Below are 18,300 nucleotides of genomic sequence, written 5' to 3' on the forward strand. Positions count from 1 at the left end.
GAACCTCTTCACTCCAGCCACAAGTGCCAGTGCCTCCTTGTCGAGCTGGCTGTAATTCCGTTCCGTCGGAGATAGCGTCCTGGAAAAGTAGGCGAGCGGTGCTTCTCTTCCGTCTGGAAAACGGTGACTAAGGACAGCACCGATGCCAAAAGGTGAGGCGTCGCAGGCAAGGACCAGCGGCCTGGATTCACTGTACTGTACCAGCACACTGTCTGATGAAAGGAGAGCCTTGACCGCGTTGAAGGCCGCCATCTCCCGATGACCCCAGGCCCAAGGCGTCTTAGTGCTAAGGAGTCGGTGAAGAGGCTCAGCCACTGTGGCTTTGTGGGGCAGGAACATGTTATAAAAGTTCAGCAGCCCCAGGAACGTCTGCAACTCCGTCTTGTTCTTTGGGGTGGGGGCTTGCTGGATAGCGCGGATCTTGGATGTGGTCGGGTGAAGGCCGGAGGCATCGATAAGATAGCCCAGGAACTCTACCTGTGGAACGGCGATCTGGCACTTCTCCCTCTTTACCTTGAGCCCAGCCTCTTGGAACCTGGTCAGCACGGCACGGAGGCGCTCGAACAGCTGCTGGTGTGAGTCTGCAGACACCAAGACGTCATCAAAATATGGTACCACGCCCGGAAGCCCTTGCAGGAGACGCTCCATAAGGCTTTGGAAGATGCCAGGAGCCACACTCACCCCGAACTGCAACCGGCGGCAACGGAATGCCCCCCGGTGGGTGACGATCGTCTGGGCTTCAGCAGTGGCATCATCGACTGGCAGTTGTTGATAGGCTTGGGCAAGGTCCAGCTTAGCGAAGACCTTACCCTCACCCAGGGAATGCAGCAGGTGTTGGACAACAGGAACCGGATAAGCGTGCTGCTGAAGTGCCTTGTTGATCGTGCACTTGTAGTCAGCGCAGATTCTCACCGACCCATCTGGCTTGACAGGCGTGACGATGGGGGTTTCCCACTTGGCGTGGTCAACCGGCTCCAAAACTCCTTGGGCGATCAGTTTGTCCAGTTGTTCGTCCACCTTAGCCTTGAGAGCAAAGGGAACCTGGCGTGGCTTTAGCTTGATGGGGGCGACTTGTGGATCAAGGCTAAAGGAGATGGGCGTACCTGTATATTGCCCCAAGGTGCCGTCAAAAACCTCGGCAAAGTCTTTGACCAGACCCTCAGTCTCTGCGTTAGAGATGCAGTTGATGCCGGTGACTTCCAGGCCGAGGGCATCAAACCAGTCTAGCCCTAGGAGGCTTGGCCGCTGACCTTCGACCACCACCAACCGGAGCAGGCCCGAAAAATCCTTGAAGGCGATCCGGAACCGGCCAACGCCTACCACGGGAATGTCGTTTCCCTGGTAGTCTCTCAGGTGTACGCGGTGAGAGTCGAGTTGCCTTTTGGACACTCTGGGTACCAGTCTTTTGATGGTGCTCCATGACACGATGGACAGGGCAGACCCGGTGTCGATCTCCATGTCACATGGAGCTCCTTCAATGAGCACCGTGACGTTCAGCTTGCGTCGCGTAGGCGAGTCGGTTTGGCCAATCGTGGTTCCAGACGGGCAGCGGCAGTTGGTGAGAGCGAAACAAACAGCAGACTGGAGTGAAGACTTGGACTTGCGAGTCGATGAAGGGGGGGTGTCAGACGGAGCCGATCGGCAGACCTTAGCGATGTGGCCCCTTCTGGAACTTCCTACAGATGGCGTCTCTGAATCGACACTTGGCACGGGAATGGTTGCCTCCGCAGCCGGCACATTCCGGTTGGCCCTTGGACTTCTGTTGGAACTTCCTGCGCTCCCGCTTTGTCTGGTGCACGTCATCGTCTTCACTGGAGGATGCCTCATCACTGCTGGCCTCTTCATGATGCACCGGAACTGGCTCCCTAGCAAGACGCGGGCTGCTGGACTTGCGGATCTCCTGGGCGGAGCGTTCAGCAGCTTCTGAGGCCACAGCCTCCTCAATGGCTTTCTGTAGCGTGAGGTCTGGCTTGGCGAGGAGACGCCGTTGCAGATGGATGTCCCGGACCCTGCAGACGATTCGATCCATCAGGGCATCGTCTAAGTCTCGGAACTCACAGTGCATTGCAGCCTGTCGCAGGGCGGTGGTGTAGTTGTTGATTGACTCCCCCTCTGCCTGGTTCCGGTGGTAGAATGCATGGTGGGCAGCAATCTTGGACGGCTTTGGTGCGTAGTGGTTGCGGAGCTTCTCTTGGATCGTGTCCCATGGTGTTGCCTGGACTGCTTCGGGCGCAACCAATGCTCGGGCCGTCTCAAACACCTCAGGCCCCCAGAGACTGAGGAATAGGCCCCGCTTCCGATCCTTTGATACTGCTGTCAGCTCGTTGGCTTGGAGGTAGCAGTCGAACCGAGCGAGGTAGGAGTCCCATGATTCAGAGGCTGGCACAAACGGCGGTAGAGGCACAAGTGAAGCCATGATTCCGATGCCGGCATGAAGGGCGATGGATGGAACACAGTGCTCTTAGCCAGAACAGTCAGCTATGAATTGGTTCTGTCCAGTGATTTCGCTCAGTGATTTCGCTCTGTGATTCAGCTCTGTGATTCAGCTCAGTTCAGAGGCTGGCCGCATCTGGCTGTGCTCTGATGTCCATCGATCCCATCCTCGTCGCCAGTGTTAAGTTGTGGGTTGACATAGCAGACGGCACAGCGATTTCTCCAAGTAGCTCTTTATTTTGTAAGCTGGAATAGAACTGACTGCAAACAGCTCAGCCGGCCTGCTTTTATAGGCAGCCGGCTGTCAACATTGTAGCAACAACAGCCCAGAGTTCCCGCCTAAAATAACTGACGTGGACCCGAGTGAAAACTATCTACAGACCTGAGTGAAAACTATATACAGTATCCCCCTGCTGGCCCAGGGTGAAACTTCACTACATAACACTGCTGTTGCTCAGGATTTGGCCTGCTGACTGGAGCCTGTATACATACACAAACAAACACCTCTACCAATAAGCCCTTCAACACAGCTGTTTTCTCTGGCATCAGTGTTATACCCCTGAATTTATGGTGACTATACGCAACCAAGAGAGGCTGTTAATGCAAGCTATATATAATTGCTAGAATTATGGCTTCTGTGAAACTATTAAAGACGCAGGATTCCTCATGCTTTTGGTCACCCTAACCAAATACAGTCATACCTCAGGTTACAGCCACTTCAGGTTGTGTTTTTTTGGGTTGCGGACCGCTGAAACTCAGAAGTACTGGAACGGGTTACTTCTGGGTTTCGGTGGTCGCGCATGTGCAGAATCGCAACCCATGCGTGCGCAGACGCGGGTCACGAACGCTGCAGGTTGCGAACGTGCAACCCGCCCAGATCACGTTTGCAACCCGAGCATCCACTGTAGCAACTTGTCAAGATGTTTCATCCTGGCCTAAACCAATAATGGGTTTGAACTCCACTACAGGTATGGCGCTGTGGGTTAAATCACAGAGCCTAGGACTTGCCGATCAGAAGGTCAGCGGTTCGAATCCCTGCAATGGGGTGAGCTCCTGTTGCTCAGTCCCTGCTCCTGCCAACCTACCAGTTCGAAAGCACGTCAGAGTGCAAGTAGATAAATAGGTACCGCTCTGGCGGGAAGGTAAACAGCGTTTCCGTGCGCTGCTCTGGTTCGCCAGAAGCGGCTTAGTCATGCTGGTCGCATGACCCGGAAGCTGTACGCCGGCTCCCTCGGCCAATAAAGCGAGATGAGCGCCGCAACCCGAGTCAGTCACGACTGGACCTAATGGTCAGGGGGCCCTTTACCCTTTTTTTACAGGTATTAATTAGGTTAACAATGCTGGGATGTTTTATCCTTGGCACATTTAACCTAATTAACAGTCTGCTTTTTGTTGTTGTTTTTAGGGGGCGAGGTTGGCTTTGGCAAAAAGATGCGGGCTTTGGCAAAAAGATGCGGGCAAAAAGTAACTAATACTTTTTGCCCGCATCTATACCACTGTATAGATACATCTGACAAAATGGACACTGGCCCATGAAAGCTTTAAGAAGTCTTTAAGATGTCATAAGACTTTGCTGTTCTAACAGAATAATCTCGCCTTCCCCTCCACAAACCAGTATACAACATTTAGGAGCAGAAATCCACCTGATCAGAGATCTGATGGACCCGACAAATGAAGGAGGCATGTACGACTTCCTGCTGACAGCACTCGAGGTAAGGACAAAAATGAGAGTAGCCTGCGACAGTGGATAAAACAGTCGAATCAGATTGATGGAAAATCGTTAACATTATTTCCTAAACTGGCCACCCAGGGGCTTCCATTAGAGAAACATGAATTTCAATGGTCCACTCCTATAGTTGCTAGAATCATAGAATAGTTGGAATGGAGCACAAGTGTCATCTAGTCCAATCTTTTGCTGATTCTGGGGCTCAAACCCATGACCTTCAGATTAAGTCCCTTGTTCTGCCAACTGAGCTACCCAAGAGAGCAGGCAGGCAGTTCAGAGAAGTATACCATAGAACCAAGAGAGGTTTCATAGCACCGAGAGTCTCTGCCATGGGTGCCACAAAAGATTTCTGGTGTATCTAGGATGATCTTAATCTTACAAATGAGTGCCAGTCTCCATCTCAAGGTTTCTCTTCTTTTTCCCATCTCCAGTCGTGTTATAAATTCATCCAGAAGGAAATAAGACTCCGTCCAAGTTGGCAGGTCCTGCACAATTCCTGAGAGTTGCACAGCAGCATTCATTGTCCTAACAAAGGATGCTGAAAAGAGAAGGAACTTGAAATTGTCGCTGCTGGGTTTTTCCATTTTTTGGCATGTCTTTCCTATGGGAAGGATGTTTGGTTTTTAAGACACAATTTCTTTGAAATTGACATTTGAAAAAGAATGGTTCTTTGACATTGATGAGAAGGCTGCAGACAGAAGGAAGTCAACTTGATTCCAGGTGCAATACTCCCATTCCTTGTGTCTCATCCTCATGCAAAATGCAACTTTCTATTCCTGGACAAGAGGACTTACCATTTTGGAGGCAAGAGGTTAATTCTGGTCCTGCTGGGGCCAGAAACAAAGGTGTTTTGAAGGTCACCAAAACCAGGAATTTGCCAGAACCAATCTTGTTTGGGCCAGTGCAATTTTTTAACCAAGCGCTTTAACCTTTCATGTCAAATTACCACCGTTTCTTATTTCCTTGTTTGTTTACGATTCATGGAGCATCTTGCAAAAGACAGTCTTGTGTACTGCTAAAACATACTGGAGGTTATTTTAGTTAATGCATTGCTTGTGGTGCAATCACTTTATTTGGGCTTTGCAAAATTTTGGCAGCCACGCTGAAATTGAAATATTTGAAGGAAGGTCAAAGTCTTATTTGTTTCAGCAACGGTCTGCTGGTAATCCAAACGTTCTGGTGAGCAGGCAGTGATCTCTGGATCACCATTAGCACAATAATGGCAATTCAAGCTCACTCAACCAGGAGTTCAGATGAGCAATGCAACCCAGCTGGTCAGTCCAGCTCCTTACCATACCATTTGGACTGTGATGATGCCCTTGAATTTGCAAATACTCTCCTCTCTGCCTTTCTCCCATCAAAAGCAAACAGCATATCCAATACCAGAGCAGAAAATGTTCCACCACACATTTATTCAAAGCTGCTAACTTACTTTTTACCTGACTACCCCTTTTCCAATGTAAATGGAAGATCATTTCGTGGATTTCCGCACCCAGATATCCACTGGAAAATGCAGCTCAACGTGTAGCGTTTGGCAAGTTACAACAACCGAGAGCTGTAGTTACACACATACACACTGCCTGTATTTCTCATGCAAGGGAGAGTGAACATGCACCACCCAATTTTTTCCAGTGACATCACTGCTTTCATTTGGGTTTTTGTGCTCAGACACACAAATAGAACAGGACTTCCGGAATCTACATCTGGACTGGCAAATCTATGGCCCTCAATGTTGTTGCCAGAGGGATCTGGAGGGCCGCAGATTCACCAGCCCCGACCTCTACAGAGGCAGGTTAAACTCTTGACCTGATGTTGGATGGGACTACAAGGTGTTGGCAGTCATAGTACAGGATTTTGGAGGTTTTTCTAAGCATCGGTTGTCTAGGTCTTTCAAACTGTTCCATTGCGCTTGAACAGACTGAAAATCTCATAGTTGCCCTTCCTTTGATTAACGAACCCTGCATCCTTGCCTCAGAGCTTTTTTCTGCAAAAGGGTTGGTGTTGCAAACCTTTTCTAAGGTAACTGACAAGTTTAATATAAAAATGCAGAGCCCCATTTTCTTAGGTCAAATTTAGCAAAATGAAGAGTTCTGGCAAAAGCCTGGTTTATTCTTCAGTCTGTCTTCTGGGTGTAAACTAGGTTAATATTGGCTCATTTTTGACTACTGAAGGCATAAAAGAGTTGTTGCTTTGAAATTAACTGGAAGTGAAAACACTGTTCTTATCTGAATGGTGTAAGAGCTAAAACGTGTGTACATTTTTAACTAAACAACTTTTTAATGCTTTAATATGCTGCATAAAACTACATTACTGCCTCACTGTATTACACTGGATAAAATATTTAATATGCTAACTTCATTATAAATGACTTTGTATGGAAATTTTTTTATTGCGTTGTTTTGGAGACATGTAGCTATTTATATGAAATGAATAAATGAAGTTGCCTTAACTGAGTCAGATCACTGTTCTCTCAATTCTAATATTGTCTGTCTTTGGAATACAGGTGCCTCTGGCTAATCTGCAACTTGAAACAAACCTACCCAACTGATTTTACATTTCTCCAGTTGTTGGGATGCACTTTTCAGCAGTGTATAAAAATACAGATTTAATGCATAGCTGGGGAGAAAACACATTTAAATGCATTATTTGGGGCCTTAATGTTTAGAAACAAAATTTACTGGATTAAGGTGGGAACAGAATTGTGGGTAAAAATGTGTGAAAGGGAGATGGGACTGGAAATCTGTCCATCCCCAATTTGGACTAGCTGTTGCTGTGATGTTTTAAAGTGCAGCTTCAAAGCTGAACCTGCCCCCCCACCCCTAGAGAATGTATGATCTATATTGCATATCTGAGTACAGTGGTACCTCAGGTTAAGTACTTACCGTATTTTCCGCTCTATAAGACGCACCAGACCACAAGACACACCTAGTTTTTGTAGGAGGAAAACAAGAAAAAAAATATTCTGACTCTCAGAAGCCAGAACAGCAAGAGGGATCGCTACGCAGTGAAAGCAGCAATCCCTCTTGCTGTTCTGGCTTCTGGGATAGCTGCACAGCCTACATTCGCTCCAGAAGACACACACACATTTCCCCTTACTTTTTAGGAGGGAAAAGATGAATCTTATAGAGCAAAAAATACGGTAATTCGTTCCGGAGGTCCGTTCTTAACCTGTAGCACCATTTTAGCTAATGGGGCCTCCTGCTGCCACCGCACCACGATTTCTGTTCTCATCCTGAAGCAAAGTTCTTAACCTGAAGCACTATTTCTGGGTTAGTGGAGTCTGTAACCTGAAGCGTCTGTAACCCGAGGTACCACTGTACATCATATAATTTCACAGGGTAACATCCATGTGTGTAGGAAGGAATTCCCTGAAGGTGCTCTGTAAAGTGTATAGAACTTTTTATTTCTCCCATCTGAGCCTCAGCAGCTGCTGCTACCAAGTAGAATCAGGAATTTGCCTGCCAAAGCATCAGATCACTTCTCATGGTTTCATATAGGTGCTCCACAATTGTGGCAAATGGAGCCTTTTGTAACATAGATACAGCAGTGCTTCACTCTCATAATCCCTGATCATTGGGGCAGGCTAGCTGAGCACTGCAGTCAAACACCACTTGCAGAGTTACAGTAATACTAGCCAATCTCTAGGAAAACTTTGCATCTGTGGGCAAACTAGAGTGAATTAAAAATGTGTGTTCCCTTTGGAAGCCTAGGACGGCACAGCACAGAACACAGGATTTAAGAAACACCCCCCCTCAAGCGGACGGGGATACAAGTAAACCTCATTTACAGCTATCCTCCTCTTTGTCCTGAAATATTTTCAGCATCAAACTGGCCATCTGCAAGAAAGACAGAAACCACGGACACTTAAATATTTTTAATGTGCAGTTTCAGAAAGGTCTCGGGGCAACTTGGCAGAACAGTCGAGGGTTGAGTAAACTTCAGCTCAGTGCTTAAACGTTCCCTACAAAGGGTTCAAGTGAAAGTCTAACAAACAGGCTAGATAGCAAACGGGAACAAACTCAGCCGGTCCCCATTCAGAAGAAAGCCCCTGCAATTTTAGTTCTGCCGCTGCTGCCAGCAGCAAGGGAAGTGCTTCTTGTACAAACCGTTTCCAGCCCTTACTCACATACAGTGCTATGACTAATTGTGCTCAGTAACAAGAAATGTTGGCGCTGGTATGTTAAAAACCACTGGTCCCAAAGGTGACACGCTCCATTCCAAAAGACAGTAGCCACCCAAGGTAAAAATGCAGTCTGGCCCCCATTTTAACCTCTTATCCACCCAAGGGGATCACTACCAAGATGTGTACCTGCTTAGTTGTGTACCATGTGATACCTATTCAGAGAGGGACACATTTCCCACAAGGCAACTGGAGAAACAAAGGAGGATCACCGTTAAGACTGTAATCCTGTACAGTCAACTGGATTATGGGTAGGCTGCCATGCAACAAGCCCTGAAGGGTGATTTTTAAAAATATATCTTTTTTGGGGCCTCAACGTCTCTGGGGATGGTCGTGCTACAACTGTTCAGGCAGTGAAAAAGGCATCACCATTTCGGAATCGAAAAAGAAGCAAGACCATTCAACTACAGCTCTGAGACCACCTTATTTGGGAAATAACCAAAAAGGTAGCTTGAGAGAAGAGAGTGCTTGCAGTACACAATTGCCCCAGCTTATCATACTGGAGGGGAGGACACACAGAGTTCAGCTGCCATGCTTGGGCTGTTTAGGCCCACTGAGTTTGATGGCTCAGAGTCCCTGAAAGTGTGGTGCCAATCCTGAGGTGAGTATATTCCTGATTTCTCTCTCACACACATACAGCAGAGAGTGATGGAAGCAGGGGCTATGAACAGGCGAGTATTGCACACCAATTAATAAGGTGGTACACACACCTTTTATTCCCATACTTACCTACCTCAAGGAGTTAAGCCATTTCAACTTATGAGCTGATTTTTTTTACTTTTCCTTCCCTCCCACCCCCATATTTATTTTACTCAAAACACATGTCTCTGGGAAGTGCTCAGGGCAGGGAGGTGAGTTGGTGGGAGGGAAAGGGGACAGTTATTGATCATGTAAATAGGATCAAATTCTTCCACTAACACTGTGGGTAAACAAGAAAACTCACCTGTACAGTCTAGTGTGAAATGCTTTTCACATGTATTTTGGTGGGACCAAAGCTCCTGAAACCAACAGTGCAATCCTACATGTTTACTCAAAAGTTAAGTTCCACTGTATTCAATAAGTCATACTCCCAGGTGAGAATGTAGAGCAGAGGATGAGGAGTCTGTGGCCCTCGAGATGATGCTGGACTCCCAAGTCTCATCAGCTGCAGCTAGCAAGGTTAACAGGAATGATCAGTTGTAGTACAACATTATCTGGAGGGACGCAGGTGCTCCAATCTCTGCCATATAGGGTTGCAGCCCAAAGGCTTAGAAATACTGGTAGAAATAAGTGATCATATTAGTCACTGAGGAAGTAGAACATCTCACCGAGGGATGCTCTCCTTTTCCAATTACTGCCAGTTTCCTAGATGCTTAAATTCCCTAACATTCTGCCTCTGGTTCTGTATTCTCTACTCGGTCACTAAAATCCACTGTGCTTACGACTTCTAAATGGAGCGATCGACATAACCTATCAGCATGCACCCAGCTTGCAAAAGAAGCATTTCTGCAAGTGGTCAAAATCAAATGGGGAACTAGAGGAGGGCTGTATCTATCGCTGCTTTCAGGCGGTGCAGCAGCGCCTGAGGAGGAGGGGAAAGGGTCTCTGGGTTCAGTTTCTTGAATTCCTCATTGGCATTCAAAGAGGTCAAGACCTTCGCAGTCCTTTTCAAGTCAAAGACTGCATGCAGCATTCCCAGGCCGGAGATGGCAGCTCTGTACGAATGCTTGGAGGCATCTTCTTCAGTATGGTGGTTTTCAAGGACGTAAATCCGGTTTTCTGCAATGATTTTGAGGAAGTTGTAGAATTCCTTGTAGTCGATTCCTGTGTAAGACTTCATCAACACCTGCAAAGGTGAGAGAACAAGTCAAAGGTCACAGCTGTGCCAACCGTTAAATGGGAACTGGTGTTCAGTTGAAAACGTTGAATGAAAAGGAAATGCTTTAACTTCATGTCAATTTTCGACAAAGCACAAGGCAAAAAACTGGCCATGGGAGCTAAGGATAGGAATGCTTAATTCTTGAGTTACTAGGGAGTCTGAATTCTTTCCCATTACAAAGCATGAGAATGGCCCTGAGAGTGAGGACACAGGTTGTGCTAGATCATACTTCTCAAAGCTGACAATAGAAGATAACACACTCTCTTTGGGCCCTTTCCAGACACCGTATAGAAAAGTTGCTCCTATTTGATGTGAACTAGCTTCACAAGAGCCTCCCATGTACAGTGGTACCTCTGGTTACATACTTAATTCGTTCCAGAGGTCCGTTCTTAACCTGAAACTGTTCTTAACCTGAAGCACCACTTTAGCTAATGGGGCCTCCCGCTGCCGCCGCAGTGCAGCAGTGTGATTTCTGTTCTCATCCTGAAGCAAAGTTCTTAACCCAAGGTACTATTTCTGGATTAGTGGAGTCTGTAACCTGAAGTAACCCGAGGTACCACTGTACCTACACATTCCCTTTCCATTTCTCCTGCTCAGTCCTCAGTAGTGATTGCTATAGCTAGCCAGCTGACGTGCAGGGGAATTTCTTTCCGAACAATTAAGACCGATGAGCTGGATCCAAATCTTGAAAACAATATTGAGCTGCTACTACAGTTCATCCACGAATAGCCTTTTAATTCATGTGTTTCACCATTTCAGACACTCGATTGCTAATGGGCATCTATGACCATGTCAAACATTCTCAGACGGCTGCTCTACCTGGCATTGCAGGTGCCAGTCCTCCATGCTGTCTCTCCATTCTCTGATCTCTCGCTGGACAGCAGCTAGTTCGTCTTGGAGGAAGCTCCACATGATGGCTACATTGCATCCATTCACCCAGTTGTGGTTGATGGAGATTGTATCCTCCTGGAAAAAACAAGGACAGTCCAAATGGCTATCCCACACATTTAAGCAAGGGGTTGAAGGGAGTCACAGTTTTTTGCCTGCTGGCTTATTCAGCTGGATTCCCATAGTGAACATAAGACATCATGCAGCATACAAACTCAGCTTATCCAGTCGCCAGTAGAGACCTGCTTCAAAGCCTCTGCCTACCTAGCCCATCAGGTAGCACCGCTTGTCAGCTCCCTCCTCTGTGTTGCCGTTCTAGAGCTCAGCACGGCAGAGGATGCAGACACACTAGAATTGGATCTGCCTGTCACTGGCTGTGGCTCCATCTACTGTTCGGCTTCTGGCCTTAAGCCCTATCAGTCCCCAATGAGCAAAAGCACCACCCAAATCCACTTAGTGGCACATTACCCCAAGGCTGTGGCTGTCTGAAACATCTTACCAAATTGTAAACCTGATGGTGCCATCCGCTCGGGATGAAGACAATCTCTCCAGCTTCCTGTATGATTTCAACAGGAGGGCTGCTTTGGGCAAAGCGAGGGTAAAGGTTGCTCTTCTTCAGGTCGGGTGCAGTGATGTCAAATGGCAAGTGACCATGGCGATCACGAAGGAACTCCTCCTGCCCCGGGGGGAAGACAAGCCATTTCTTTTTCCCGCAAATGTTGGCCGACCAGCTGTAGGAGCGGAAGACATCTGCGTGAAATGGAGTCCTACAGGGAGGAGGGGGAAACCAGGTTAGGAGAAGGCAGCTGAATAGCTGTGAGTCACAAAGTCTGCGTATTTCCTGTTCACAGGAAGTTTATGTTTTGTTATTGCTTTCATTTCTCTCTCTGTGCCTGAACACGCAAGCAGGCAGTCATGTTTTTTCCTTTGTTCTGACCAACGCTGAATAAACTTCTAAATAATGCTCTCCTGCGTGCATCTTTCGCTGTACAATTTCTGCTGATAGAGCGTGCATCAGCTCTGGAATGTGGCAAGCTATTTTCTGGAGCTCGTGTCGCTAATTGCTGATACTGTATCTACGGGAGATCGATGGATCGTCCGGAGGCGACGTGGGGGCCATGATGGGCTTTATCTCCCTGGCAGTATCCCAACACTCCTACCATCTCAGGAGCCCCAAAACTTTAGTATCACAGTCATTCAGAAAATTACTTTTGCACCCTGAAGACATGAGGCATACACACCCAAACCTAGACCTATTTTCCAGCAGAGACATTAATCAGGCTTTCACAGAAAGCTATTTGTGCATCAACATCTATTTCTCCACTCTCCAAGTACTCTGATACACCCAGTGATTTACAAGGGTCTCTCATCTGAAAGTATGCAGGTGCATACCCTGCACGTGAGACAGTAATGTGTGCATACCTAACAACTTTCTGCTAACCTCTTACTGCAAACTGAAACTGGCTTGTGTTGTGGGAAGTCTAGAACTTCACCAATATCTTGACAGCTAAAAAGATGCAAAGTCTCTTTTTAGACTTTGAAGCATCTTCATATGCAGGGACTATACAATGCATAATATCCAAAGGGCTGAATACTGTCTGGCCCTGCAATCTGGGAGGGGTAGGGATCCCATTGCTTGATGTGAAAAAGGTGCACAATGTTTAAAGCTCTGAGCAGGTGTGCTGTCTTCCTCTTCGTCGAAAAGACATCTCACAGGCTGCTCTTGTGAACAGTTACTAGGAAGTCCCACTGAATCAAGCTGCATGTCCTACCTCATACTTCTAATACGACTAACTTTTCCAAAGAGAACCTATGAAAGTATCCAAACGGCTGTACCATGAGCCTTTAGGTCCCATGTAGACAAAGCGATAGTCGTCCACTGATATGGCATCCCAGTATTCATTCAGCCAATCAGATGAGAAATAGATGGGAGTGGTGTAAACATCTTGCTCCGGGAAAGCCCTTAAAATATTGAAAATGGTATCTCAGAAAGAAAAATTCACTCAAGACGCATTCAAAAGTTGCATAACAGCATGGCAATTGGTACTTTATTTCACTTCTGCACCAGCCACCTTTCCCAAGTCTTGGGGATACAACAAGTATTACACGCTTAGAAGTTTACTCAATGCTTTGAGAGTGCAATGACTACTCCCACCAATAATTTTCACTGGTTTTTATGTAAATACAAAAACATCATATTTGATCTCAAAAGGAAGAAGCCACACAAAGTAACATCTGAATCAGTCCATGGACTCTAAGCCTATGCTTGAAACAATGGATATGGAAGGGGTATCACTTTAATCCAAATGTCTTTCCAACCTTCCCTTTCCACTAGTGGTAAAGGGCTTTGGGTTGGGACACATAAAACTTATGCAGGGAGGTAGCGTTTAGGCTCTGCATATACAAAGGTTCAAGCCAAGAAGTACAGTACCTCTGAACATGCAAACATTCTCAATTTCTGAACTTGCAAGTTATCTTTTGAATGCCCTATAACCATAAAAAATAGCCAATATACACCAAGTAAAGGATCACGGTAGAGTCATCAGAAGGAAAGCAAAGTGCCAAGAATACAAAAAGGCATTTAAGAAGTGTGCCATTTGTGTGGCACACTATGGCCCTGCCTGTATTACGTGTTTATCACATCAGTGTTGCTTTCAAGCACCTATTAAGTTCTTTTAAATTGAGACTTGGTGTAGGCAGTATATAACTAATTAAGCTGAACATTGCTTAAAGACTGCTCAATTTTCCTGCTTCAACTTGCTGTGCAACCAAAACGTGGGAAGAGTATAAATTCAATCGACTGTATTAGTGCAACGGCTGAGCGTGGGTGATGCCTACAGTGCATTTGTGTTCTCCTCAGCAGGTTCCCCTGCCTTCTCTTCTGTTTGGTTCCAATGCAACTATGCAAACATACAATGATAATTAATATAAGGAACAGGGTCAGAGAAGGAAACTTCTCTCATGCAGACCAACTTTGGCATAATCAAAACATGTGCAAACACAGGAAAAAGAAAGAAAAAATGTGCATTCACATTGGAAAGAGAAGACAGTGCCAGGTACATGCACCGTAAGAAAGGTAAGCCAAACAGCGCTATACATCACTGGGGTGTCCTACCATGCAGTCACAGCCGTAGATTCTTAGGATGCAGTTTTGAAACAGGCGGCTACTATCTAAGGATGCTCCCAAAAGCTGAATCATCTGGTAAGGGAACATCAGAGGTACAATTCAGCAGCATGCCAGGGATTCGTAAGAGCATGCCGAGGAGTTCAAAGGTTTTGCTTACCTGTGCAGGTGCCAGTCCTTGAGGTAAAGGCACCCCCGGGGCGACCGGTAGCTTTTTTTAATGTGTTCTCTCCAATAACTTATGTATTCCTTGAGTTTAAGATGTTCCTTTGGGTTAGAATTGTATTCCTTGACATCACAGTTGGCAACGGGTACTACAGCTTCCCCTGCAATATAAACCCTTTGAGCCCATATGGGAAAATAACTGATGCCCTGTTGGGGTTACCAATAAAAAAGAAAGTGTAAGGGCCTTGATCCTGCCAATTTGAACATTCCACCTATGTGGCACGGTTAGGTGCTATGCAGAGCAACAACGGAAACAAAAGGAACTTCCTCCAATTGCTGCAATACCTGAATCATAGATACATTAACCAGCAGAATGCCCACATCGAATATTGTCCCATCTTACAGGATTATGGTAAGGATTCCAACAGAATTATGTCTTTACAGTGCTTTGAGCACACAAAAGCGCTATTTAATGCTAAGGGTTGCATTCAATGGGACCCAGGAATTTCTCTGGAGGGTTGAGGGAACGGAATGGGACAAGGCATAGCAGGCTGAAATTGGGGTGCCTCATCTAAAAACACTGCTTTCACTAGTGGAAAGTCACATTTGTATACAACCCTATTTCTGATACAGCTCTACCTATGAGAGGTGCAGCTGCAATTAAATGTGTCAATTAAACCACCTCTTACAATATACTTTTCTTTCTACTCCATACTCAGGCATGAATACAAACATACCACATTAACAGTGAAGAAAGCATAAGGGCAGAATCAAACATTACTAGAAGCAAATGAAAGGGGACAGGTTTTTGGCCAGTCAGAAGGCAGACTGAAAATTCTAAGAGGAGCAAAATCACAGCTATCAATTTTAGTTTAAAGGTGGCTTACCAAAAGTCCGCAGAAGATACTCAAAGTTAGGTTTCCCATCAGGAGTCACCCACTTCCTCCTGCTGCCCCAGCCCTCAGTGAACTTGGCAGAGAAAACACAGGGGTCATTGGGGATCAAGTAATCCTTGAAAAAGTCTGCATAAGTGAATATTTCTGGCTTCTCGATGTAGTCAACATGTTCGTGGGATTGGCAGCTTGCGCCCCGAGTTGGGCCGCTATAATCGCGAAAAAACTTGGTGGAGTAAGCAAAAGTGTCCCTGTCCATTCAGGCGATAGAAAGCGTCTGACACCTAACTTGTCAGGTGACAGACGGAATTAAATTATAAAATAAATAGCTGGGCTAGAAGACCAGTAAATTAAAAAAAAAAAAGGAATTGTCACTGAAGACTCAGGAAAGATGGAGGGTATAGAATAAGCAAGTCCAGTTCCAAATCTTGCTGGAAAATCTTCCCATTTGGCTTGAATCATATATGGCTCCTTATGTTCTTGGTTCTTTAGGAGAAGGATGCCTGAAAGGCTGTACTGAGCAGCAGTAACTAACAGAGCAGTTTCACTTCAACCTTGGAACATCTGCACTGGCACAACTTCCACACTCCTCTTTGGCATTTTATGGAGAGCAGCAATCAAGGGCAACTTCCTCCTGAATTCTATAAGCAAACAATAATATATTCATTTTTTTAAAAAGCCTCGCAAATTCCTGATTCTTTGAAGTGGCTCCCTCCTTCACATAACACCCCACAAAAGTCATTAATATTTTATTCTTATTAATATAAATGAGATTAGGCCAAATAGCGCAAAGTCAGAAATCCATACAACTCATTGCAGCAGAAAAGTCAAAAGAATTTATGGTTCTGCACTAATTAAAACACAAGTAGAGAACACAGTGCTGCTCATGAGAGAAACATATAGGGATATATGGCACCTGTTTGCTTCCCCCCATGGGGCAAGTAGCAGGGTTTTATTTTTATTGGGCGGGGCAGGGGGAGAGAGAACAGAACTTCCCTCTCTATGGTCCTGATCTGCTCCCAACTCCAGCTGCTTTTACCCATCACAGGAACCACAACAGATCATGGTTGCAAATCTATGTCTGGTTTGTCCCTGAGTCTAGCCAAGAAACTCACTCGTCCCTTGGCAATTGCCTATATCTCACACTTTGCTAACTGTGGCCTCAAACTATCAATCACAGGAGACGACGCTTTATAAACTCCCAAGCAGCGTACACTTGTTTTGAAATGAAGAGCAAATAAGGGAGGGTTAAATGAGATTGCAAATTGGCTGCTCTATCCCCACTGTCCAAATCCTCTGGCTCTTCTAACAACCTTACATTTTCATTTTCTTCCAATTCCAGCAACTGCAGCGCAGCAGTTAAGCTGATGAGTTAGGAGCTGGAAGTCTTGGATTTAAATCTCAGCAAAGCCACAACACCATGTGGCCTTCAGCAATTTCTCTGGCAGGCCGACAGTAATAGTGGCCTACAGTTACTGCTCAAATAATCAGTGAAATGCACCAGAAACTTGACCCTATGCACAATTCTCAGAGGTTTGCTTCTTACGAAACATACACAGAACTGGGCCATTACTCAAAAAGCACTATCCTATATTATGTATAACACTGTACTTGGGATTAACCCCCACTGAGCTCAGCATGACTTACCTCTAAGTAAACCTGATTTGGCTGAAAAGCACTGCAACTATTTTACAACACACACACACACCCCTTGCCAGTCTACCCTTGCACTTTCCTTGTTTATAACCTTTCTCCAAAGGCAAAATCTCATGAAGTTTAGACACAATTATCTCAACAGGTCTGCACAATAGGATGGTGATGGAGAACCGTTTTTTCAGCCAGAGGGCCACAGTTTGCCTTGGGCAACTTTCCGGGGGCCACACGACAGCCATGGGTGGGGCCAGATGGACAAGTGGGTGGAGCACTAAATGTAAACATTACCTTTGCATTGTAGGCTAGTTTCTACATACAGTTCTCTATCCTCCATCTGGAAGCATCATCAGGGTTCAAGTGTATTTTGCAGCCAGGTAAAAACACGCAAAAGCACGTGTTGTGCCTGTGGAGAGTCCCAAGGGCCTGGAGGCATGGATTTGGCCCCTGGCTCCACTCTTGACACAACAGGTTTCTTAGCACAACAATCCTTTGCATTCCAGTTCAGAAATGTAAGGGGGGGGGGGCAAATGACCTAAGACACCAGGGGCCTGTTTCACCTAACCAACCAGACAACCTGCCTCCCCTGCCAGGGCTATGTAACACCATCTGCCTTATAATGTTTCCTATATGCTGATGCAGGCTTATTATGCCTTTTTATTTGTGCTTATTTAGAGGGCAGATATTATTTCGCAAACCACCTTGAAATGATCAGTATTGAGAAAGGCAGGATATAAATAACTGCCGCAGATCAACGTAAGTGGCCACCTTTTTTAGGGGGGGTAAAGGTTAGCACCCACAAAAATCAACCCAGAATCTCACCCATTGGCGGCCCCACCCCCCTCCCGCCCTGAAATCCCAATCCCTGCTTTCAAAGATCCCCAGATCCCCTCAGGACCCCCGCCTCCCACCCCCTCCCCCAATTCCAGCCATGCCACCCCCACAATTTCTCAAGGCCTGTCATAGGTAGGAACCAGCCTCCCCCCTCGTTGTCCCCCCCTTCATTCACCCACCTCAAAATAAACCCCACCGTGTGGGGGGGGGCCTCTGCTGCCCCCATTAGCACAGCTCTCCCCCCCCCGTTTTGAAACCTGAGCCCCTCCCCCCAATACCTTCTCTACCCCCCAAAACACAGAGGACACGTTTTCTCCCCCCCCCTCTATTATTCCCCCATCTCGCCCTCCTTCTCCTCCCCCGCCCTTGTCCCCATTACTGACCCCCCTCCAGAGCCGGCTCGAGGTTCCTGCTGCCGTCGCCGCCGCCGCTTCTTCCCTCAGAGGGAGCGCCCAAAGCGAAGCGCATGCGCCGTAACCGCTCCAGCGCGCGCGCGCCCCCTTATTCACTGACTGCACAGCGCACATTTAAAAAAAAAGAAAAGAAAAC

At 46.5% G+C, this 18,300-nt stretch overlaps 2 protein-coding genes across 8 annotated transcripts in view; one reads left to right on the forward strand and one right to left on the reverse strand.

The window, feature by feature from the left end:
• ALS2CL (ALS2 C-terminal like) overlaps positions 1 to 6,608 on the forward strand; it is a 75,257-nt gene extending 68,649 nt beyond the window's left edge. For all 3 annotated transcript variants that reach the window (XM_083704000.1, XM_083703999.1, XM_083703998.1), the window contains exons 25-26: positions 4,049 to 4,145; positions 4,591 to 6,608. In XM_083704000.1, coding sequence (XP_083560126.1) covers positions 4,049 to 4,145; positions 4,591 to 4,659 — 166 coding nt within the window. In that variant the 3' untranslated portion in view covers positions 4,660 to 6,608. The remainder of the gene's footprint in view (positions 1 to 4,048; positions 4,146 to 4,590) is intronic.
• A 1,410-nt stretch (positions 6,609 to 8,018) lies between these two features.
• On the reverse strand, positions 8,019 to 18,299 carry JMJD4 (jumonji domain containing 4). 5 transcript variants are annotated; one of them, XR_014556497.1, is made up of 8 exons: positions 18,135 to 18,299; positions 15,262 to 15,908; positions 14,370 to 14,535; positions 12,922 to 13,047; positions 11,585 to 11,852; positions 11,017 to 11,163; positions 8,522 to 10,164; positions 8,019 to 8,429 (listed from the first exon to the last, which is right to left on the reverse strand). XR_014556497.1 is itself a non-coding variant. In XM_083704270.1 (7 exons), exons 2-7 carry the CDS (start codon positions 15,524 to 15,526, stop codon positions 9,853 to 9,855), a joined length of 1,284 nt encoding a protein of 427 aa, XP_083560396.1. In that variant the 5' UTR covers positions 15,527 to 15,908; positions 18,135 to 18,299; the 3' UTR covers positions 8,019 to 9,852. The 5 variants fall into 5 exon arrangements, 3 of the variants coding, with proteins under 3 accessions (XP_083560396.1, XP_083560397.1, XP_083560398.1); XR_014556498.1 differs by having other exon boundaries at positions 14,370 to 14,581; positions 18,135 to 18,260; XM_083704270.1 differs by having other exon boundaries at positions 8,019 to 10,164.
• Between the last annotated feature and the right edge of the window lies 1 nt (position 18,300).

This window comes from Podarcis gaigeae (assembly GCF_964106915.1).
Source record: "Podarcis gaigeae genome assembly, chromosome: 12".
Classification (NCBI taxonomy): domain Eukaryota; kingdom Metazoa; phylum Chordata; class Lepidosauria; order Squamata; family Lacertidae; genus Podarcis; species Podarcis gaigeae.

What these genes read in the sequence shown, in the direction of transcription:
- JMJD4 (XM_083704270.1), bottom strand. Translation starts at nt 15,526, where the DNA reads ATGGACAGGGACACTTTTGCTTACTCCACCAAGTTTTTTCGCGATTAT. An exon ending in GTATCTTCTGCGGACTTTTG is followed by an intron (nt 14,536 to 15,261) that starts GTAAGCCACCTT and finishes TTTATATTGCAG; the next exon opens with GGGAAGCTGTAGTACCCGTT. An exon ending in ATGGGACCTAAAGGCTCATG is followed by an intron (nt 11,853 to 12,921) that starts GTACAGCCGTTT and finishes TCCTCCCTGTAG; the next exon opens with GACTCCATTTCACGCAGATG.